The following is a 24,594-nucleotide window of genomic DNA, read 5'->3' as shown; positions in this document are numbered from 1 at the left end:
TAAACCTGTGTTCCTCTTCTGCTCATCGTGTGTCAATTTAAAAGCCTTATGGTGGCATCACACAACAGACTGTGTAATACTGTTCAGTAAGGGTCCAGACACAGCATAAGTGATTGTATTTGCTAGTCAGCTCCACTGTTCAAACTATATTAAGTTAACTTTTCAGTTGAAGTTACTTACATTATCACTTTGCTCTGAGTGGCAGTGGCCCCGACTGCACTGACACTGTGTTTCACTTTATCACCTTACAGAAAGGCAACAACGAGCTTACAAATTGATTTTCTAAACAGAATAAGACAAAACCGGTGTCAGCCGAAATTCTGCCGTTGCCGTTGTTTTGCTTGAGCAATCTTCTGTTATCTCCTACAGGGCCAGAGCAGCGCTGCCGCCTGTAACCTCGCAGCAAAACACATTTGCTTTCTCGGGGCCTGAGGTACAAAATAACACGGTTTACTTTAATGGCTTATGCATTTTTAAACAACAGCTCTTGTACTGAATGTGCGAGCGTCCTCGAATGTATTTGTTTTTTTCATATCTTGAGCCTCTGATGTCTTGCAGTGACGGCAGCCCAAAGGGAGCAGGGAAAGTACGTTTTGTATAAGGAGTGCGTGCATTTAGATATTTATATATTCACATCCTGTAGGTGTTGTGCATGTGTCATGTCAGTCATGTCTCTTTCTTCTTCTTGGCGTTTCTTAGTCCATGTGATTCAGGATCATCAGTAAATCAGTGTGTGTCACTGCATTACTAACAATCAATTAGTGCAGTCAATAATTCCAATAAGTTGATGTTAACGAAGCCGGTGCAAACTTGAAATGACCCCATAGTAAGCCAAGCCAGCAGAACAGGTTCATCAACTGTACCATGGATTCCTTTAAATTTTCCTCAGACATTTATGGTGCCCAGAGGAAGACTCCTACCGACTGTGGTGAGTTTCTGACTTTTACTCAGATGCCACCAGGAGATTTTCATTCATGGTTTTGTTTGATATATGATGCTACACCATGGCTGTAGATTCTTAAGACCCATTCTTACCGTACAATATATAAAATGATACAACACCATAGACTATAATAAGCACCTCTGTGCTTTAGTGCTTTAAAATTTCTCACTGTCTTTTCTTTTTTAGTCTCTTCATATGCTATTTTGCCCCATCTTTGTTAATCCAACCGGCTTTTCTAAAGAATGTCATAAGGCCTTTGTGCTCAGCAGTGTAGTGATTAAGATATTAGCATATGGTGATAGGCATGGAAACTGGATAGTAGACAGAAATCCCAAACGGTCCTCAAGCCTTAGGGGAAAAATCATGACCTTTCACTTGTTCAGCTGAACCATGGGACTTTTACCTTGAAACAATAACAGAGATACGCTCTGTGAGCACCCCCGGAAGGTCAGCGGAGGCACAAATCACTGCAGGCAAAATTTAGAAAACCGTCCCAAGACAATCAGGGTTTTTATTTAGAAAAGGCTGCTTGTGTTGAAATGAGACGGGAGGGACGCCTGGGGAAATCAGGAAACACAAAATGGAGACAATGACGAGCTGAGTCAGTGTCTGCGCATCATAGAAACATGACTCAGGTTAATGAACGTCATCTTTCCAACTAAATACAGGACATGAAAAACAACAGAGGATTGGACACTGATGAACCAAAGAGAAGGTGCTTCTGATGCATGGGGAAAGGAATAGTACTGAATTCACTGAGCTGTTATCGGTGTATGTGATGGACCCTGTTTGTTTGTAGTATCTGACACCGGATGACGCAATTGGCTAATGTGCATTAAAGAAAAATGAGTAAATGTAACGTTTTAGCAATGCACTTTGCCCACATTAAATCACATTGTGCTACTGCCCCTACTGAAAAACATCTCCTTTAAATGGTGAGTAGAAAAGTGTGAAGAAAATGGAAGGAAATATCCATCCCCAGGGGAAATTATTCCCTTTTTATATCACTAAGCAATTGCATCACACCGTAACGTTCGGCGCTGCCTCTGACTGTCCTCAGCGCGGTGAGTTCAATCTGTTGCTGGTTTTAAGACCAACACGAGCCGCTTTCATAAGAGTAATAGAGGAGCAGTTGCCGACACTTGTCTTATTGTGATCATTTTGTCGGCTTTTGTGATCTTTCAAGAAGCTTTTTAAACAGGCAGAAGTGTGCCGTGAATCACGGGTGAGCTGACAATGGTAATTTCATTAGTCAGTTCAACCTCAACCTCTACACCTTGTCTCATTTTAGACCTTTACACTGCACGTTTTTGTTGTGGTTTGTGTCTTCACTCTGAACATGTTTGCATGGGTGTCTTCGAAAAGTAAAAAGATACACATACACATACAGTAAAAGCAAGTTCTCACAAGGACATTGCAGTGTAGACAGTAGTCATACACTTCAACAGTATGAAGAAACTCAAGCTATAGTCTCCTGAGGCCAAAAAAATCAACAATAATCTGATTATAAGAAAAAACACCCTCAAAGCTTCAGTGTTCCTGTTATTTTATTGTAAGAGCATTAAAAAGGAAGTTTTCTCTAAATTAAATTTGACTTTTCTTAGTTTAATCAAATTATGCCAAAATTCAAAGCCAGCAGATGTGTATTCAAAAATCTGTATGAAATATTAATAGGTAACACTAGTTACTAGTTTTTTATGCACATTGTAAAAGTAATGTGCAATTTTCATCACATCCACATCACACGGTTCTGTACATTTATAATATTTATATATATTGGTTGCTCAAATCAAGAAGAGTCTCAAGTGCTCTGGTTCCCTATTAGTTACTGTGTTGATCAAATTATTGAATAATCAAATCAATCAAGTAATGAGATATAAAAATTTCCCCAACTGATAGTTGAATAAGAAACCGCAGACCTCCACAGAACAGGCAATCTGATTAAATCCCTTCTAAACACAATTTGTCTGCTGTTAATGGAAATGAATGCAAACTGCCACCACACACTGTTTCAACAGTAGGATGTGGAACAACAGAGTTAATTCAATTATATTTACTTCAGTGTAAACAATGTTTGCTGTGAATGCAACATTCAAGTGTCATTATGGCTCTATTTCCACTTTTTTATTTGCTTATTATCAGTGTCTTGTCTTGAGTTGTACCTTTACAAATGTCCATCGTGGTTTTGACAGCTCAACCAAAAAGCAACATCTGTCACCAAGGGCATCGGCGTGTCAACAACAGCTGTAATGAAATTTCATCCTAGAAGAGAAGAGTCAGTGGGTACAAGGTGTGTGTGTGTGTGTGTGTTTGTGTGTGAGTCACTGACTTGTCATAATGTTGATGACACACTTGCCAATCACAGGTAATAATACCAGAGGAAGACGTCACTCAGCGAACATCCCGGGTCTTGACTGTCACAGATATTACTGATACGCTGAGCTCTGAAGGACCCCTTCATGTGAAGAATTTACCTCTCGGAGCTGTGAGCGATACCTTGAAACATGAGGAGTAAACGTGAGCCAAGAGGAAAATATGAACTTCAAACTCCCAGTCGGGAAAAGAACAAAAGACATCTCCTCCCCTGCTCTCATTGCACATCTCTTTATGCAACTTGCTCGCGCTCAGCACTTACTGAAGATCTCTGTCACCAATGTAATTATGCCCCTTTCTTTCTCGGTGCAGTCTGCAGTCGCCTCTCCTCGTACTGCTGTGCAATCGTTTTAACCAAATAGGCTTCAGCGTTGCTGGTTTTTGTCGGCAATAGTTCAAAGGGTCACCCCTGGAGAAAAAAAATCACACAAGCAACTTTTTAGTGGAATATTGATTCGTCGTGGGAATGATATTCTGAGGAGCAATTTCATCCGCCTGTTTCCCCTCTATGGCAAATTAGAGCATGGCAAGACTTATCAAGTGCATTTCAGGACACGAGGCTCACTGTGAATACTGATGAGGGAGAGGGAGGCGCAGCGTCTCTGCCTCCGAACTGGGGCTGAGTCAGTTAAAGGGTAAATCCACTCAATGTAGGAAATCATTACTAATATCACACATAACTAGTCCATTTATGTGCATGGGCATGTATGTAATCATAGAATTAGATGTTAATGCATGTTTTAGTTCTTAGTAAAGATAGTGTGTGTGCAGCACAGTATGCTCTATAAGCTTGTGCAACTGTAGGAGCAGCAAACATCTGCAATATCGTCAGTAAGCAGTAAGCCATGGCTCAGTCTGAGCAGTTACATGCCAATCTCTGTAAAACACACAACGTCTGCAGGACGTGAGCGGTCCAGCTCTATTTTAACAAGCTGCACAGCATTAAACTCAAATTTCTTTTCATGCCTCAAGGATGGTGAAAGCCTTATGAAAGACAGCTGATTCACTTCCCGGCATTACGTTGCGCCTTACATGTTGTCCTGTGAACATGTGCTGTAGGTCATTGCGCATTTCAAGTCATGCAAACCGTTTCCTGCTTCTCCTAATTGCACAAACCTGCCTCTTTGAAACAATTAGCGCACAGTTCAATAGAGCCAGATGGCAAAGAACCTCTCTCTAAAAAAAGCATTTAGCATGGAAAAGATATTTTTTTTATCCTAACAACATCTCAGCTGCTACATTATCGTGTGATAAATTCACATAAGCACATATTGTTCATGCATCTTTTTTTTTTTTTTTTTTCTATTCAAGGGCATCTAACGTATAAGCCACTCTCCTCCTCAGCTGACAATTACGGTGACAGCAGCTGCGACACTTACACAAGATTTAAGAATGAAAGAGACTTTCATCACAGTGATCTGTGAGCGGATCACGTGACCCACTTTACTGCCAAAAGATATCTGAAACTGTCGCAGGTCACAGAACCTCCACGAGGGCGTTTTTTCAAATGCTCTTTTAAGTTTTATTAATCCCCAGTAATAGACTTGGCCTGAACTAAGCAGCAGATAAGAGGTGAATGCGAGGCCACACTCTGTCACAGCCCCACACTAATAATTGTGCTCTATAGATTTTATTTGCACTAGCGCTCTGTGATTAATGTCCTGCTTGTTTTGTTTTGATTTATCAAGAACACCATTAGTCTATTCTATAAACAGAGGTTAAGTGTCACTGTGCTCCGCTGTGCTTTCATACAAATAAAATGTGAAAAGCCTAACAATGCCAAAGCCAAGAAATAATGTCTGGATATTGTTCCCACAAGTAATTGGGCACACAAATGTTCTTTAATGCCAGAGGACAGGACATACTAAAATGTGCTTTATAAGCACAGATGGCTATCTCCCTCGCTAAGTGCAAACTAATAGTATTCCCTCAAGAACAAGTCTTAGGACTGCAGTAGCTGTTTTAGCATGTTCCCCCCCTGCTGCCGGTAGTCTAGTCACAGATGGTCAGTGCAAGTGTACGAGAGGATTATGTGAACAACACGAAGCAGAAAACAGGCCGAGAATTACTAATTAAATGCTCGTCCGAACTCCAGTCTCATCCATTTTTCACAAAGTGTGTCTTAAAGATAAGTTTCCCCTGTGATTGCCCGTTGAGGGCGACTCAGTTTTCAGGATGAAACTCATCAAATAACAAACGAGCGATTAAATAATAAATCATTAGTGCCAAGCGGGAATCATGTCACAGTATTAGCCTGCACTCAGTTTTCCTGCCGGAGTGCCAGGGAGTGGTATGAGTGTTACAGTAATTGCTTTTGTCTGAATGAAGCCTGTGGGGACTTTCTAGGTAAATAATGCAGAGCTAATTGATTGAATCTGCTCCCAGTTGACTGGGGTGCAGGAACCAGTGTGATAAAGTAGGGAAGTCACTGCCTAACAGTTCGCTCACACACACACACGCTTCATACTGTTGTACCAAGGGGCACCAGAATTTACTTCCTACTCCCACCTCCCTGACCTTCTCTTAATTTGACCCCAACTGATGCCAAATGATTGAGCAACATTTTAACTGCTGCACCACAAACCTGGCTGGCTTTGCAGCGTCACAGGTGTTACCAGCCATTAGCCCCAGAAATTGAGACTGTGTCAAGATCGACTAACAGAAGGAGACGTCTGTTCCCATGATTCCCTTTCCAGCGTTACCGTTAGCGTTTGTCCCTAAACCGCGTCGTGATTAACTTCACCAGTCTGCAAGCCAGGAGGTGGATACAGGAGAAGGTTCAGGGCACATGTGCAGCTTCAGTACAACTTATGCCCTGGCTCACACATCATTTTCCCAGAAGACAGACTGGCATTGTGGCTAGTCTGGGACATTTGTGTGTTTGCCAGATTGAAGAGCCTGTTTGCTCAGCTGCTGTTTATTCTTGAAAGTGGCAAATGTGTGAGACAGCTTTTTATTGGTCATTATTCTGCTCCACTGATAGCAAATCTGTTCAGAGTCCTCGGTTTGGCAGTCAAACATATATAATCATGACAAATATTGTGTCCCAAAACCCTGAGAGAAAAGAGTCTGACCTAAATACCACTTTGTTAGTTGTCATTCTTACTTTTTACATGCCTCCAGATACAAATACATATCCATCTGTTTTCTTAACTGCTTGTCCACTTGAGGGTCGTGGGACGTTTTGGAAAAGTTACATGATATAGCTTTAAGTATAAGTAATACCACAGCGTAGAAATACTCTCAATGTGGCAGCTTTTACTTACGATTTACATGCATTTGATGACCATGTGCTTTCAATGTTGTAATTATGAAGAATAAAATAAGAAGAATATCCTGAAACAAACACATTTAGAACACAATTGGTGGTGTTAAAGATGAAAAGGGTACAACAGATGATAAAGGTTAGCAGTCAGAGCCACAACCACAATTTTACATTTTCCTATATGAATTTTGAATGAAAAGACGCAAACAGCGTCACAGCAAGTGGAATCATACATGTTATGTGTTGCGCTTCACTTCCTTGAAGGAGCACTTACGGGCAGTCTCCTTGGTCCACTGTGTCTCATCTCAGCCATTCAGGGAATCGCTTCCTAGAATCTGGGTGTACAGTAAACTAATGGGTTTGAATTATTTATCAAATTTAGTGTGCGGGGAGAAATCCACAACTCAATCAGCTGCCACAGCACGACGCTGAATAAGTCTGTGTTCAGCTAATCAGGTTTATTTGTGATGGAAGTCTTTTCATTTGAAAGTATACACCTGAACAAGAGAATATTAGAGGCGATGAGTTTGGCTCTGAGATAGGACCTTCCTAAATAAAAGTTCGGAGGACGATAAACATCTAGAAGAGACAGAAAATAGCGCCCCAGAAAATATGTAAATTTCTAAAAATATGTAAATTCTCTGGGACATGAACAAGTCTTCATTCTCAAGCCTCTCTTTGAAGATTACTAAATTATCCCACATGGTATTTACTGAATGTGTTAGTTAGTTAATCCAGAGGTGGAAGATGAATTAATTTGATGAATACTGCAAAGTGTGTGAGCAGTGTAAGGCCTTTTCTTTTTCTTTTTGGAGATCAAAGGTTTTTGTTTTAGTGGGTTGAGGTTGTTGTTGTACTCAAGCTGCAATTTTCTCCTATTTCAAAGACGGGAAAATGGTGTCTTTGTCACTCGCTGAGGATCTCACCTGAATTAAGATCTCATAGCACAGCTGGTGTGTGGGCGAGTGACAGAAAAGAGTGCAATCCTATTTGAATGAAAGACAGAACAATGCACACCTTCAAATAAATGGGGCACATCCTTAAGTTTGTTTATAAAATTATAATCCAGGTTGTTATCTTATAGCGCTCATTCATAGCTCATCTTTACTTTTTTAAGTCACATTTTTCATTTTTCATTCTTGAAGTTACACATTCGAGCAAGACCGTCTCTCACATTCAAAGACCACTCAAATATTTATCTAAAAACCAAAAAATGATGTCGTCTGCTTCACTAACTCTTCAGCAAAGTCTTAAACAATTCAAGATCCTTTCCATTTAAAGCAAAGAAAGTCCCATTTACTCCTTCAAAACAGCTGCATCCGGTCCCCAAGGTGCACCGTCTGCTAATGTGCAAAAAAAAAAAAAAAAAAAAAGATTTCGCATTCACAGTGGTACGATTGAAAAAGTCTTGATGGGAAAAACCCAATTAGGATGCCAAGAAGAGGCACGTAATAAGATTCTGTCACTCTGTAATGGAGTGACAGGTTTGGTAATAGGATGGGTACATGCTGAGCTCTCACTCCGAGCAGATTTCAATCAGGATCGTCCTGGGAAGTATGACCTGCTGCGATATGAGTACACGAAAACCTCCCCCACACGTTTGATTACTGTGAAACATTACTGTTTAAAGAAATGCTCTTCACTTTGATCCATCGTGGATTTAAGTACCACAGTTCTGAATCAATTGGATGAACTCATTTTTAACTTTTTTGGGTTAGACCAGACAGTGGAGCATTGCAATGCTGCAGCCTGCTGGATATGAAAGCCTGTATTAATCTACCTGTGTCAGCTTAGAGAGAAAGAGATACACTTATTTCATTCATATCATTTTTCAAATAATAAAAAGACACTTCTGCTGGCGGCAGGTAGCGTTCAGTGATAGATTTTTCCACTAAAAACAGCTACTCAACTGAAACTCAGTCGAACGTTGCAGAAGTGCTGATAGAGGCGTCTGTGGATTCATGAATTTTTTATTTATTACGTTCGTCCCTTTTCACATTACACAAAGTCACGTAGCTGCTTTAGTGTTATCAAGAAACTCAAAACTTGTCAAACTTTCAAAACAAGCTGAAATTGATTTAAACATTAAGAGTTTACATGAAGAATTAGTATTTAGCCAAAGCCTCTATCACACTGTTTGGTTATTGAGGAAAAAAGCTATTCAATTAGTAAACTATATTTAGATATGCAGTAAGGCTTCAGCTGGAATAATCAGTATAATACTGTCTAATTAATCCTGCACTAAAAGTATTTTCAGTTCAGATTTCTGTTATTTTGTAAAGAGCTTTAGGTCATAATATGCTGACAGACAGCGGGGAGAGGATATTACTTTTACTCTATGCAATATTTCCAATATGGGTGAACAAGTCGAGATTGTTTTTTCACCAAAAGTAATCCTCACACTCATCAGCCTGGAATTTTCTCTGAAAGGACACCAAAGCAATAAAGGGCACTTGAATAGATGTGTGGTGACTCATGGAAAAAGCAAAGAAAGAAAAGCAATTGAGATTCTGCAGGGGCAGCTGAGCACTATTTACCTGGGCCGCCCTGAGCAAGCCTGTGGGCACAGCACTGCTGACACCATGAGTGAGTAAATGATGCCCACTTCGATCTCTCACCGTGATCAAAAGGAAATTTTAAAACCTGGTAGATTGTGGGCTTTTTATGTTTTGCTAAAAATACTGTATGTGGTATTTGAAAGTGATTTCATGCAAATTTAAAATAGTCCTGTAGGTGTTAGGGATGGAACTCCCACTCTACCTTATCCAGTAGCTTAATAGTCTCTTCATCAGTGAAGGCAAGCTGACTTTGCACCTCCGAAGTGGTATAAGCTCATAGAACCAGATTTCATCATAGCTGTTTGTGTCCATGTGTTAAGAGGTCATCATACAACAGAGCTGAATCCTCGCATCCCAGCGGGTCTGTCAATTCACAAGATTGTCCAGCTCGTGAAGCTAATGGGGCTGTGAAGCGCCGATTTTTTTTTTTTTTTTTGTGCTCATTGACTATGGATGAGCATCTGGTCAATGTGGACGTGCGATCTGATCGCTGCGCTCCTCCTGAGATCGTCTCACATGCACAAAGATAAACATGCACACATACAGGGCCCACACAATCACATGCGGCAACCACATCTGCCTCCGTGGTGGCACAGAAGTGCAACTTCGCACTTATTTGAAACTTCAATCTTACATGTAGTGGTATAGACGTTTAAAGAAACTTCCATAAAATGGAAGTACTTCAGAGTACCCCACTAATTATCCTATACTATAATCAACTAACTTTCTACTTCACTTTCTGTTTTATAAAACGCTGGTATTGACCCTTTGCTCTTTTCTTTATGAATAAGTGTATTTTAAATGTATTTATGACACTTTATTGAACAAAAACAAAATCAAATCTCTCTAAATCGATCTTTCCAAACTGCTCCATTCCCACCTCTCTCATGCAGTAGGCTGTTTCAGAAGCAGTTTTCATAAATTCTGCATTATTCATGAGCACCTATTCTGATCAGCTGCAGTTTGGGCCCCCATACTCACCCACAGTCTATCAAAATACCTGATGAATAATCAAAATTCTCGTATGCCACATCTTTACCTTCAGTAGTGCTGCCTCTGGATGTATATATGTTTATAGCATAAAACAATAGTTGGATAATGTCCTTGTTTCTGTGTTTTGTTTTGTGCTTTAGCACAGTTAACAGTGTATTACTTTAACTAACTGAAGGAAACAATGTTAAGGGGCTGTGCTTTCTGTATAGCTAAACATACAGAAACAAGTTTTTGAGCATGATGTGATATGAGCAACCAGCAGTAACACATTCCTGATGTGCTGCTTTGCTCGTTGTGTGGCTGAAATGCAAACTACAACCACAGAAGTTATGTCCATTTTTACAAGTAGATGCAGATTTAAAACTAGTCCAGATTTGCACACATAGCATATTATTAACTTTCATTCCACTAAGGAAGTGCTATTGAAGTGAAAATTAGAATAATCCATTTCCCAAGCTCAATTTAATGAGTGGGGAATGAGGAAAACAGATTTTCCTCTACTGTTGCATCCATCATTATAGAGCGTTATGTCCTGTTTGAAGTAGGGTCAGTAATTTATTCTTCTCCACATCATTTATCGGAGTTAATTTTATCTTAAGATGGACAGAGGTCATTTTGTACTGTTAACAAGTTACATAATCAAATTTCTGTTTTCTGCTATTCGTCGCGGTGTATATAATTAGTACTGGACATCATCAGATGTAAACATTGCCATGTTCCAGAGCACTTCCACCTCAAAAGCTAAAATCAAGACTATATGAACCAAATGCTGAGCAGTCTGGTACTGTAAACGGTGTCTGACTGCTGTCTAGTCCTGAGCAGGACTACTCACACTCACATTTGAGGATTTAATATTTGATGAGTGTTGCTTTAACCATCGCAGCAAGCTTCACATGAGCTGCTGATGCATTCAGCAAGCCGAATTAAATGGAATATCAAACACAATCACCAAATACGCAAGTGGAATAAAATATAGAAAAGTATTTTCTATGTGGAAAAATAATTCTGTACTCTTTGGCTGTTGTGATTTTAATTCATTTATTACATAGCAGTTATGAAGTCTTGCCTTTTCATTGGCAACAATACATGTGTCCCCTGATGTCAGCATCCCTGCACTCCCAAATATTTGTTGTACATTTTAATAAATCAGTTCTTGAAAGAAATCTGTAGCCCAGAACTGATCTGTGATTACATTTGGTAACCCATGCGTATAACGGGCCAATGCAAACACTGCACCAAGAGGTAAAAGTAGCTAAAATTGTACAGTAGTAAATATACAACTCAAACGCGCAATCAAATAAACAATTATTTTGTGATAAATGTCTCAACCTGAATTGTGAATCAGTGTTTAGATTTTTTTTTTTCATATAATTAATTAATGAGTTTATTTTTGCCTAATTCGGGATGATTGACTTTACGCTGAGCACCCGTCCACCAGTTAACGTTGACATACCCATCAAGCTTTTGTTCTCGCATAGCTGTAGTTTTACAGTGATCACGGTGACAAACGTACCATTCAATATCTAAGATAAAATACAAAACAATGGGTCTTTGATTTCAGAAAGAGGTAGACAAACAGGTTTCTCATTCCTAGGTGGCAACCATCAATTTTGTATTTTGGTTAGTGCAGATGGGTTGAGCTAAACTTAGCATTAATGTTTCCAGTTGAGTCTTTTATAACAATGTAAATATGCACTTGATGGCTACATGATATTGTGCTAAAGGAGGTTATAGCTAACAGGTCCCATATAAAAAGTTAGCATCGTCAGCAGCTGATCCATGTAGACAAATTGCTAAAGAAATAGCATTGTTCTTGTATTGCAGTGTGAAAATGATTAGTCTTAAAGGTAAAGGCCAATTCTTCTTCTTCTTTCCACTTACCCTCCAATACACATGCACTCACACTATGGATGTGCATGCTATAGAAATTAGAACCTAGATCTAGAAATAAATGATGCATCTAGTTTAGCTTTCCAGCACATGCACAGTCAGTGCACTGGCACTGCAGACAGTTTGAATGGGGATACACATTTTTGGGCTCAACACAGATGTAAAGAGTCCATTCAGACCCTCAATGACTTGGAAAGTTGACAAAATTTACATCACGAATACCACTGGGAGTGGCCCAGGGTGGTATAAAAGGGGTAAATACAGTACTTAACCTTTTTTGGCTGCATGGTTCACTAGTTTGTATTTGAACACAGTAAATTGTTTTAGATTGTGTGTTTATAAATGAATGAAGAGCATACTTCCTGGTATTTGAGAGCAGACAAACATACTGTTTAATCCTTTGCTCTTATGTTGTGGTTTACAAAAGGTGAAAAGAAAAACTCTACCATCCAAACTATATAAATACTGAGTATTACTCTTATTACAGTCCCATGTAGACTACACGTGTATAAGCCAAAGCTTGACAGGCCTGCCAATGCCTAGCTATGGTTACAAAGCTATGACTGGGTGGAGGGGTTGTGACTGCCACTTTGGTACTTGAGCAATTCGAAAGACGCTGTTTAAGAGACAGTAATTTCTTTGATACAAGTCTATGAACAGAAGTGAAAGAAACAAGCACAAGGGCAGAAGTGTTAAAAGGCAGTGGGGGAAGGGAGGGGGGGCACAGATGGTGATCTATCAAAAATGACTCACAGTATGAGCGGATGAATGGCTTATTGGTGTTGTCCTTCTATTTTTGACAACTTAGAGAGCCCATAAATACAAGTAAAATACTGGATAAAATCTGCAGGAAAAAATAAAACTCATATCACAGTAGTCTTTATATTTATATGCAATGCCCATCAAGCCTGATTCAATTTGAAAATGTCTTTTTAGTCTTAAAGGAAGTCTGCAGGAGTCAACGGTCAGCATTCATTCTGCGCAGTTTGGGGGGCAGGTTGTCCTCTGGCCTACTTACAAACGAGATCTGGATCGGCGTTGGGGTTGGAGCAGTGATGGTGCTTAGTGCTGCTGATAGTTTATGTTTCTCCAGCTCTCCTTCCTCAGCATCTCCATCCAAGGACAACAACTGGACCTGCTCCTCCTGCGGTCCCAGCCTCGCAACTGGGATGGAGCTGGACCTCAACCTCTGAATACTAAGTGGCAGGTCTCCTGTGCTGGAGGCTTTCCCCCCCGGCAAGGCTGACCCTGTCTTCACCCCCCTCCAGAGTTGATCCTCCTTGGTAGAGCTCATGCGCTGGAGTTTGCTGGGTCGCCTGGAGGCTAGGTCCTCTACGTGGTCTGCACAGTCAGCTGACAAAAGCCTCTCCCTGCGGCCTCCGCGGGCGCCATTTCCCAGCAGAGGTGAGATGGGCATGGGAGCAGCAGGCAAAGGGTGGGGCGACGTCAGTGAGGACTTCTCCTCCTGCTCTTTGACACTGTAGGGAGGTGTAGGGACCTCAAAGGTGTTGTGGAACTGGGAGTAGTCTACTCTGAAGAAGCCCTCTTCTAATGACATGACAGGAAGGAAGCGATGGCCCCACAAGACTTCATCCTCGGTGTAAGACGTTCTTGCCTGGCATGTCATGCCTACGACGAAGAAAAAAGACAGTAGGAGAATAACACAGACATGTAGAAAGTAGTATTAAGTAAAGATTGACGGGAAAAGAAATGAACAGTGGTGAGTTACTTGAAGAAAAAGAAACAGAGATAAGAAAAAATACAACAGAGACAGAGAAGCACTTGTGCTACTGAATAATTAAAGAACATGAAATTAAACATTCTGTTAAATATTTTATTTTACATTACTGAGGAATGCCACAGGCTAAATGATGAAACAAATGATTAGGAAAGGGAAGCTCTTTCACACTAGTAGAACGTATATATACTGTCTTAAGTCTTTTTTCTTTAGTCAAAAATAATAATTGCTGCTAACCGGTGGTTTCCACAATGCCCTCTAGGATGACAACAATCTCAAACTGCTCGTTCATGAGCGAGCGCTGCGACAGATCAAAAAACGGGCTCTTGGTGTTGATCTCGTGGCAGATGGTTAGAGGCGACACCAGGAAGAGCTGGTCCGCCCCCGTCCCGAAACCCACGTCCAGCTCACACTGGTCCAGGGGCAGGAACTCACCCTCTGGGGTCTGTCGAGACTGGAAACACAAAGACAGATTTCTATTTGAATAGTATAAATGTAGGACTAGATCAAGGAAAAATGGGGAAGGAGAAGTCATGTAAGTTAAGTTCAACAAAATGTTGAACCACTTTCAATTTATACATTTAGCATCATCTGCTTACAGAGTCAGCTATTTAATTAATGTGAAGTTAGCATAGTTTAAATCAGAGATTTTATTCATGCTGTACAACCATAAATCTCTCACAATCACATCAATCATTATTGTGCTTTTTATAGAACTATTTATATAGGACAAACTATTTGTTACCAAAAAAAAGTAATGTGAAGCATGACAATTACGTTATACTCGACTTTGCCAGACAGGACATTTGAATGTTATCTCTCTTGGATAACATGTTCCATCTTAGGGGACATTCTTTTCATCTAACCCCCCTAAAAGCCTCTGTGTCTGTGTATTTGTATACTGTTGCAGGTGCATTGATGGGAAGGTCACTGAATCACTGTCTAGGGTCCCAGGAAATAGCTTGGACAACGTAATTTCCTTCAGGGATCTAACATGGCTCCGCATATAATGGGAAGTTGATGGGGGGGTTAAAGTGAAGAGGAACTTTAAAGCTCAAAAGCAGGCGGGACAAAGCCTTTAAACAGATCATAGCTGGACAGGGGAGGGGGGTGATTGTTTTTGAAATGAAAAGGTTTCATTCTCAGTCTGAGGATTCATACTGATGTTGCAGCAAAATGATGGCACCTGAAGACAAACCTGCAGATGCTGTTGGTGACTTGCCTGACAGACCTGCATGTTTTGTATGCAACAATATATTGGAATATTTATTTGCAGGATGAGACAACAAATATTTCGATTTTGGAAGAGAAATAGCTGGGTGCTGATATAAAAATACACAATAAGAAAGGAATGCGATGTATGTAGCAGTATCCCGAGGGGACAAACAACACTTCACAGATCTTTTAGAGGCTTTGTTATGCAGTAACAGCTAAAGTTGAGAATAAGGGCATAAAGTACAGCCGTCTCCCACATCTCTGTCAGGCAACATGGTGACTTTTATATCGTAATCATTTGCTATGTGCACCCCTCCTCATTGCCAGCACATCAGAGTACTTAAGCACTCTCTGCAGTAGCCTGGCCTGAGAGCAAGTATCATTACATTACATAGAATATACCGGTGCTCACTCTTGAGAAACCAAGTTCAATCAAATAAATTAGCTGTTAAATTAAAACGCAGAATTAGGGAAGAGGCTCGGGGAGGTGGGAATATAAGAAACTCAGAGCTTATAAAACCTCTTTTCCTGTCAAATGCAGGCCTTTCGCTCTAGTTAAACTCCAGTTAAAATGTCAAGAGTGAATGATTTGGAAGGCAAATTGTGTTTGTTTTGGCTAAAAGGCCAAAAACTCTGCTAAAAGCACTGCACAAGGGAATAAAATAGCTAAAAATAATCAAGTTGGATACAGTCCTCTGTTCTGCCATGGCTTAAATATCATTTCCCCTATTGCCTTGTGTTGAACTTGTATGCAGAATACTCTCTGTGGCCCTTTGAGTGAGGAGCCACTTGGTCCACAGATGGCAAACAGACTGTCATTTGTATTCACAGTGACGTTGAGGACAGAAGGGTGTGACATTTCACAGGAAGACGTCTGCGCCCACAGATCTCTGGCTCGCCTTGGTGAGGGAAAGTGTCACCCATCATACTGTATCAAGTGATAGGTGCTCACATAATATGCAGACAGTGAACCTATGTCGCATGTCTACTGAAGTTAAATCAGAAACAAAGCCTGAAAGCAGAGAGAAGCAGATGTTTTACATAACAATGCTGAAACCTCTCTAAAAAAAATCTGTAAAAAGCCACACTGCCTGTCTGTCTTCTAGTCTGCAGGCTTACAGCTTTTATTATGGGTTAAAATTGCTCTATTTAAAAGTAACAAACTTACTAGCACGTCCGATATATATATATATATATAACCTTACATTTATTTCACCAATATACTGATTATGTCAATGTGTTCATCTAACATTAAGCAAATGTACATATTTCCCACTGTCTATTAAAAGCAGATTCAGCAAGAGTACTGTTTATTTGTAGTGCCTTATATCAAAATATCTGTGTATCTTTGGTATGGATATATTTTCTAATTGATGGTCCTTGAAGCAGGCTTAGTTAAAATTTCACTTTCATATTTTAATTTAATTATACTTTGTGTAAAGCACAGTGTGACCAAGTCGTTGTTGTTTAAATATTAATTGGCTTCCCATTCTTACCATCCCCCATCCCCAGACTCGGGATTTCATGGCATTGAAATACATATGTAATACTTTTGTAATGCAAAGCTACCTCCATCTCCAATATGGAGGAAGAGTGCATTAAATCGCTTTTAAAAGCCTGTTGTTTTTATATGTGAAGATATTCATATCACCCCATAATTTAACAGTGTAAATTATCACTGTGTTACTGTTGGCAGATCTCTGTGATTTGCTCCCCGCATGTCAGTGAGATTGGAAACCAATTTCTGTGAAGTCATATTGAAAGCACTCAAGTTCTGAAAGTGCATCTTCTATTTTTTAGATGCTTTTAATAACTCCGCTGACTAGAAGTGCTGCAGCAAAAATTATAACTCTGTCAGACAGTCGAAACCTGCCTGAATGGTTTTAACAAGGTAAAATGCGTGTGTGTTGTCTTCCTGCTGCTAAACAGTCAGTGCCACGAGGGGGAAATTAATGGCCTTTGGTAGAGGACCTGATATAGAAAGTGCTTAATTTAACAAGCCACCTGAGATTCAGGTTGAGTGAAAACAGGCCCTACATCCCTGGTGACTCACTTCCTCCTCAGTGACAGTGTGTGTGTGTGTGTGCAAAGAAAAAAAAACAGTGACAGTAAAAGTTAAAGAAGTGTGTGTGTGTGTGCGTGTGGGTGTGTGTGACTTTAATGTAATTGTGCATTTGCGTGTGCATACATCACGTTCAAGTACAGTCCAGCGGGAACCTTTGAGCTTTGAGCCGGATATCGAACATGACATATTCACCCATGTGCGCTGCCGTTCTCAATCTGTCTACAGCACCTTTAAGGCTAATTCATCTGTGTAATTCGTGTGTCTTTTTTTTTTGCCTCTTCTTCTTGCCTTGTCGCTTGTCCTTCAGCGTTATATAGTGGCAGATGTGGCGGGTCACGCTGACATGTCTTCCTGCCTGTCTAGCTAAACGCCTGCATCCATGCCTGTCTGTCTGCTTCTACCAGCCCTTATCGCTTATGTCCCGCTGTGGACCAACCTACTGAGTCGAGCTTCTGCTGACATTGATGAGCACCACCCAGCTGTCACTCTCTCCCTCCGTCTCTCTGTCTTTTTGTTCAGTCTTGATTGCCACATTGGTGCCATTCACTGCTTCTGTCTTTCTTTCGTTCTCAACACCTTTTTCTTATGAGGCTGTGTGTCCTCTATCCAAACTGGATGCAAGCATGTTTCTCTGTTTTAAAATCATATTCTGTCAGTGCTGCAGGGGTCAATGCATCACTGCATTCCAGTAATTTATTAATGAAAGCTGCATTAATATTAATTCAAGGACAATTACCATTTTAAGTTAATATACCCTATCAATATATAGTCCTGCCACGGAATAATGTTTTTACTGTTATTTAGGTCAAGTGTAAACACAACCTAGTGACCTGTGAGGATTATTATCTAACTGCAGTATAACTCACACCATAGCTCTGCCTCTTTGCTGTCCGTTTTTTTATCAAATGTCTTGACAATACATCCCTACATTTTTTAACAAAATATCTCCTAGCAAGTTTTGTTTAGCAGGGTGGTGCAGTGACGTAGCGGTTTGAACTGTTGAAATCCACCAGTTGGCTAGGTGTCTTTCAGTGTGGCTCTGAAATGATGTTCTACCTTGTTCCTGGATAGAAGTACTGCTTTCTTACAGTGCAGAATGTCTCATTGGCAGATGTGGGGGATCATATGCTCTGACTGTACCGAGCCAAAGAACTGCCAATCCGTTTATAGAGTGGTGAAGCATGAGAAGCTTTTTAAGATGCCTGTCCCCTTCATTCTTTCCCCAGACAGTTTTCCAAAAGACTGGGTAAATAAAAGTTTCAGGGTAGAATTTAACTTAAACTCCCAAATTGCTTCCTAGCAAGAAACACAGAATAATGTATAATACTACAAATAATAATACTAATAATAATAATACTGCTTATCATTCTGAACTGTGCGTTGCCTTTGGTGAGGAAAGGCTAAAGATAACACTTAAGAAACGTGGCAGCACAACTACAGCCCAGTTCAATAAATCAATTCTTTTTTGGAGTTTTCTGTCAATGTTTTCTTCACAGATTTTTGAATTTGCTATTGTTAGACTGATGCCTGTGAAAAAGACTTGTAATTTGAAACATAGAACTGGGAAAAAATTCATAACTAGTTGTTCCTCCCACTTTACAACTGTTCATTCATAGGAAAACAGACAGCAGCACCACCACCTCTGTGGCTGCTGGAGGAAATTAAACTGAGTGCATGACGGTGAGTGTTTTTGGTTGGTACAAAATATTTTATTTAAAGGCCTTGATGATGTCATCAATAATGTAATACTGATAGGGAATGGAAACATAGACATCATGCAAGTATTCAGATAATAAACTTCTGTAACTGCTTCCTGGATTGGCGTGTTATATTATGAACTACATACAATTAAAATACTGCACCAAAATATGCTAATGTGCTTATTTGTTGCTTATCCATTATAAGGAAATAAACATTGCTAAATTTGTAAGTGGATGATGTGCCCCAATGAATACTTCAGTCCAACACCACAGTACCACAGCCATATTGGCTCTGTGGTGTTTGTTTTAACTGTTCTCAACAGCATTTAAAACTAAAAATATTAATATAAAATTAAAAGAAAAAAATATTCTCTTGATGAAAAAACTGCCCTGGATTCAAGCGAACTCAAAGACCACATTTGCAGTTTTTCCACCGAGCATGATTGATGGCATGTTAATGTGAAACAGCAATTAGGAACGTCCTGGATGAGTGACCTTCCTTCAATAGCTGTGGTTTAAAAGATAATATAATGATTAATTTAAAAAAATCATCATTTATTGGCAGAAATCCCAGATTAGCATCTAAATCTAATAAAGAGACATCTGAAAAAACAAAACCTATTAAGCCAAAAGAACATCTAAAAAACAAACAGCTCGCCTTGGTGAGGGAAAGTGTCACCCATCATACTGTATCAAGTGATAGGTGCTCACATAATATGCAGACAGTGAACCTATGTCGCATGTCTACTGAAGTTAAATCAGAAACAAAGCCTGAAAGCAGAGAGAAGCAAATGTTTTACATAACACTGCTGAAACCTCTCTAAAAAAATCTGTTAAAAGCCACACCGTCTTGCTTCCCCATCTAAGCTGTAACATTAAACATCCTATAGATGTTGCAGGAAGCTATTGATGCATCAGAACTGAAAAGGAAAACATTTGTATCTCATACAAAATTTTATTTAACCAATCCCAAAAATTCCTCTTTAAAAGAAGGCTACAGCGGCACCAGATGCCGTGAAGTAATTCTACTAAAGCAATTGATAAATTGATCAGGACAGCTGGCTCTGTTCTGGGGTTGGAGCTGAACCATCTACATGTTGTAGCTGAGAGGAGGATGCTGTCCAAACTACTCCTTTCAATCCTGCACAATCCCTCTACAGGCTACACAGTATGCTGGCTGGACAGAGGAGCAAGATCAGAGCAAGACTGATTAAATTCTCCACAAAGCGCCTCACGAGATCCTTTCTGCCAGTAGCCACCAAACTGTACAGCTCCTCACCCCTCTGTAAGATGGAGGGGGACTGACAATGCTCATATTTATATTATCAAATACCATGGCACTAAATTCTGCCTCCACTACAATTGACCTAATTCATCCATCTTTACATTTTTTTTGTATTGATGTTATTTTGTATTTGTGTGGTTCTTTTCCTTCCCTTTAAACTGAGAGCAGCTGTAACAAGGCAAAACTATTTCTCCCTTAGATTAATAAAGTTATTTGAATATTGACTCTTGAAGATATTAAAACACACTTGTTGTGCAGACAAACGTGACCAGGGTCAAATATAACAGCATGGTCCACGTGTGCATATCACACTGCTTTCACTACTTTCACTGAAAAGACTGTATCAGAGAAAGTTACTGTGGAGATATTTTACAGTAAAGCCTATTAAACTAAAATGAACTGCTGGCCTTGGTGGTTAGAGAAAAACTGATGACATTGCATTTGTGTGTCTATGACGCAGCGTTGATTTATTAAAATTAACACATATTTTTCTTTGTCGGTCTGGGCTGTTAATTAAACGGCCAATGATAATTACATTAAATAAAAAATCATCCTAGAGAAATTTTACAGATAATAAGTTAATGGTGACTTTAAATGTGTTAAACTGGGTGATTTTATTCCTCTAATATGACAGAGACCAAGCATGAAATCATTACTTTAAATACCATTATACATCTGGACAAAATAAGGGGTGCAACACACCACTGAGCAATGAGTATAACTATTACGCAGATTCTAATATACTGGAAGCTTTAGTGACTCTCCTTCAAGGTTCAGAAAGTAAACTGTCACTTGAGATCATCGCACTGCTTTACAGAAGCAACAAAAGCATGACTAAGTCTCCCTGTCACAACAAAGCACTGCTGTCCTTTAGATATCTGCTAGTGTTTGGATGAGAGAAAGTTTTAGCTCATAAGAGAGGCCTCCCACAATAAGCAAGTAAAAAACAAAACACAAGGTAAAGGTAAAGAACAAACGACTGAAGGTTTGTGCATCATTCCCTCGGTGCAATTTGAGCTGAATAAAAGAAAACATCTCCTTTACATGAATCACAAAAATCTCACCATCATCTCACTCAGCTTCTTATTAAATTAAAATTTTACAATGTATTAGAAAAGCATTTTCAGACCCTGCGGCAATTTCAACACGGTAGAAGATGGTGATTTCAAAGTGCTGTTTAGATACGGGTCATAATTTCTGTGAAAAGCAAAACATATTTTGAAAGCACTTCAAACGCATTCTCTAAGTGGACAAAAAATTGACACTGTAGTTTGTGTCTTGTTGAAGATGCATAACAGAAAACGTGTGCCTCTTTTATCACAACCAGCAGCTGCCTCAGCTCTTCATCCCCTGCACTTTCCAGCACTGAAACCTGCCGACACTTCACACAAGAGATGTATTACTGACTTATGGAGCTTGCAGTGTTTCAGGTAAGTGGGATTTTTGTCTTGGGGCAAGAGCCACAGACACACTTTTCCCTCAGTGTGGTCCACCAGAAATTGCTTCAACACATATTAAGTTAGTAAGCATGTAGTTTCTCACCTACTGTCCCTTGGGGGCCCATTTATCTCAACTGCGGACAGCTGAAGCACAGGCTGAACTTAGATATAAGGCCTATTTACAGGCACTCTGCTGACTGTAGTTTGTAGTCTGTGATGACCCTGACAGTAACACTCTGAGCAGCTCAGAACAGAAGCACAGTGGCTGTGTTCAGGATAATTTCACCTCTGAAGTATGCTACTTGCTGCAGGGGGTAAGTGGAAATGGTTACATATTAAAATGCATCATATTCTGGAGCCTCGTGGTAAAACCATAGCCCCCCCCCTCTATAAATCACAAGGGACCCGTGGGGGATGCAGTCTATTCTGGAGATGAATGGAAATTCAATGCATGACTTGGAAAGCGCCCATAAAACATAATGAGCAATTTCAGAACAAATGAAGTGATTGTCAATTAGTCTCAGCGTTGATAATGGAATTTCAAGAGCTGGGATGGAGCAAATGCTCACTGCGCCAAAGCGCACCTGTCATTTGGTGATTGTGGATATGCTGTGCTCCGCCACTGTACAACCTTTAACCTACCTTTATGAGTTTGCACCTAATCTGCGCGGACACCATATGGCTGTTCCGCAGGTTCCCCACTCGGAACATGAGGCACAACTTCCCGTCCCGCTGCGAAATGACCGCGTCCTGGCTGAACATCAGCGTCTCTGCGCGCTTCTTCGGCTGCGACATCTTAATGAACATGCATCCGATGAGGAAGGCGTCCACGATAGAGCCCAGCAGCGACTGGAAGAGGAAGAGGATGATCCCCTCCGGACACTTCTCCGTGATGTAGCGGTGCCCGTAGCCGATGGTCGCCTCCGTTTCGATGAAAAACAGGAACGCGGAGGGAAAGTTGTACACGTTGGCGACACACGGAGTGTACGAGGAGTCGTGGCCGCCGCGGCTCAGGTCGCCGCGGATGTAGGCGATCACCCACCACATTGATGCCATGACCAGCCATGCAACTGTGTAAGTGAGGATGAAGATGAGCAGGTTCCAGCGCCACTTGAGATCCACCAGGGTGGTGAAGAGATCGGAGATGTACCGGCTGGTCTCCCCGCCAAGGTTACCGTGCTGGACGTTGCAGCGGCCGTTCTTCTCCACAAACCGCTGCCTCTTTTTCTTCACGGGTGCGGAGAAAGTCATGCCCCGGTTGGTGTTTACCACCTGGTAATCCTCTCCAAATTTCCTCCGAATGGCTGCCATTGTCTCAAACACCTACTTGTGACATGCAATTAGTAGTACTTGTGCAGAAATGGGCTCTTTACGCAAGTTTGGTACCCCCCTTGCCCCAAACCATGCAGTGCCATTCAGCGCGCTACTCCCATCCTTGTGAGATGGAGATGCGCCTCTCTCCTGTAAATTAATCGTAAGCGAGTAGAGATTCTGCGCAATACATGATTCAGAGTCGGTCCTTTAAACAAAGGAGTCTCCTGCAAGTGCCAACTTTTTGGTCAGGTCTCACCCGTGACACATTCATAATCAGAAAGGAAGCAAAGGTGTATTGAAAGAGCTGAATTCAAGAGCGGTGTCCTTGGTAAATCCACTGAGATCCCGCTATTCAGTGAGTGTGCAGCGTGAATAGTGCGCCACGGTGCCACGGTGCCACAGTGCGCGCTCCTGCCTGCGGGAACGTGACTTCAAATTAAAGACTGTAAAACTGCAGCATATTTCTCTTTCTCTGGGGCGTGGGGGGGGGGGGGGGGGGGGGGGGGGCTGATGGGGGGTAACAGAACAGAGAGGGGAAATGTTTTGGCTTGTACCCAATCACGTGAAAGCATCAGAGCGAGCAAACAGTAATATAAGAGTGAAATCAACCGTGGGAAACCTTTTAGTCTGTAATTTTATTTTTTCTACACATTACTTAGAATTTGTTCACGCTGACTAATTAACTCTGTCTTGAAGGAAACACCGTACCATGAAATTGATTGTTTTAGTACCTGCGGTGATGGACGGCTATTTGGTTCCCTCTAGTGTTACTGCGCTGGAAATGAACCCGAGCCCATTGCCAACAACTTGAGTTGACCCCAATACTCATTTAAAGTTACAGTTACAGGCAGATGGTGGAGTAAAACCTCAACAAAACAGTGATAACCACTGGATCTGTTTTGTGTAGTTCTTATTTGAAATTACAAAAGACATTTGTCCCGAGAGAGAGAGATATCAAGTAGGAATGAATGGAGCACTCTGAAATATTCCCCCTGCACTTGCTTCATTATTGTTAATTTATCATCCCATGCTTCTTAAACAGCCCATTTATCTTGAAGTTATAATTAACTGAGGAAAAAAAGGGAGTATGAGGCTGCGACAGGGTGCACAGAAAGAAGGAAGCATCCAGTTGGCCAGCAGGTAATGAAGCGTTTCACACACACAGCTGGAAGTTTTTGTATTTGCACATAATGTTGATTTTAGTATAAACAGAGGACCTGGGATTTGGGAATTGAACTGTGGTCACAAAGGGACAGATCACACAGTATGGTTTCACCCTAGTTAACTTCATTCAGTTTCATCTGCTTTAGTTTTTCGTCAGTTGTTCCACGTTCACAAAGACGACGATGCTTGAAACACATTCAATTTAATGTTACTGAAAATACGTCACTTTGTTGACATGTTGTCAATAAATTCAAACGTATAAACGTCACATTGCTACGATTTATTGCAGAGCCATTGTATATGATTACATTAGATTGTACAAGTGTATAAATCCAGGAAGAGAGAAGTGGAAAATGGTAAATTATATGTAAACCTTTTCAGTGTATGAATAGTTAAAGGTTCCATCTAAATTCATGTTCTGTTTTTATTGTTATCAAAAGACTATGATGCATGTAATGCAATGCAAAACGCATCCGTCTCCTGTTTCATTATTCAGACAGCAGAGGAGGCATCTGGTGACTTTGCTCAAATGAATTGTTCCAAAACATAAGCTACTAATTTGTCACCCTGAACTTTTTAACGATGACTTTGGATCCAAAGCTAAATTTTAACTTGCGCAACTCATGACTGTAAGTCATTATTCTGATAACTC

The 24,594-nt window shown here is 40.5% G+C and overlaps 1 protein-coding gene across 1 annotated transcript; it reads right to left on the bottom strand.

The window, feature by feature from the left end:
• Positions 1–11,231: 11,231 nt before the first annotated feature.
• Positions 11,232–23,080, bottom strand: LOC113156505 (G protein-activated inward rectifier potassium channel 1-like). The gene is made up of 3 exons (XM_026351687.1): positions 22,107–23,080; positions 13,998–14,214; positions 11,232–13,651 (listed from the first exon to the last, which is right to left on the bottom strand). Exons 1-3 carry the CDS (start codon positions 22,773–22,775, stop codon positions 12,981–12,983), a joined length of 1,557 nt encoding a protein of 518 aa, XP_026207472.1. The 5' UTR covers positions 22,776–23,080; the 3' UTR covers positions 11,232–12,980.
• Between the last annotated feature and the right edge of the window lie 1,514 nt (positions 23,081–24,594).

Source organism: Anabas testudineus, chromosome 19, assembly GCF_900324465.2.
Source record: "Anabas testudineus chromosome 19, fAnaTes1.2, whole genome shotgun sequence".
In the NCBI taxonomy this organism is placed as follows: Eukaryota; Metazoa; Chordata; class Actinopteri; order Anabantiformes; family Anabantidae; genus Anabas; species Anabas testudineus.
This window is presented reverse-complemented; position numbering and strand designations above follow the sequence as displayed.

Coding starts and splice junctions, on each gene's coding strand:
- LOC113156505 (XM_026351687.1), bottom strand. CDS start 22,775: ATGGCAGCCATTCGGAGGAAATTTGGAGAGGATTACCAGGTGGTAAAC. Junction 14,215..22,106: donor TTAGGTGCAAACTCATAAAG/GTAGGTTAAAGG, acceptor TTGTGTTTCCAG/TCTCGACAGACCCCAGAGGG. Junction 13,652..13,997: donor GGGCATTGTGGAAACCACCG/GTTAGCAGCAAT, acceptor TCTTCGTCGTAG/GCATGACATGCCAGGCAAGA.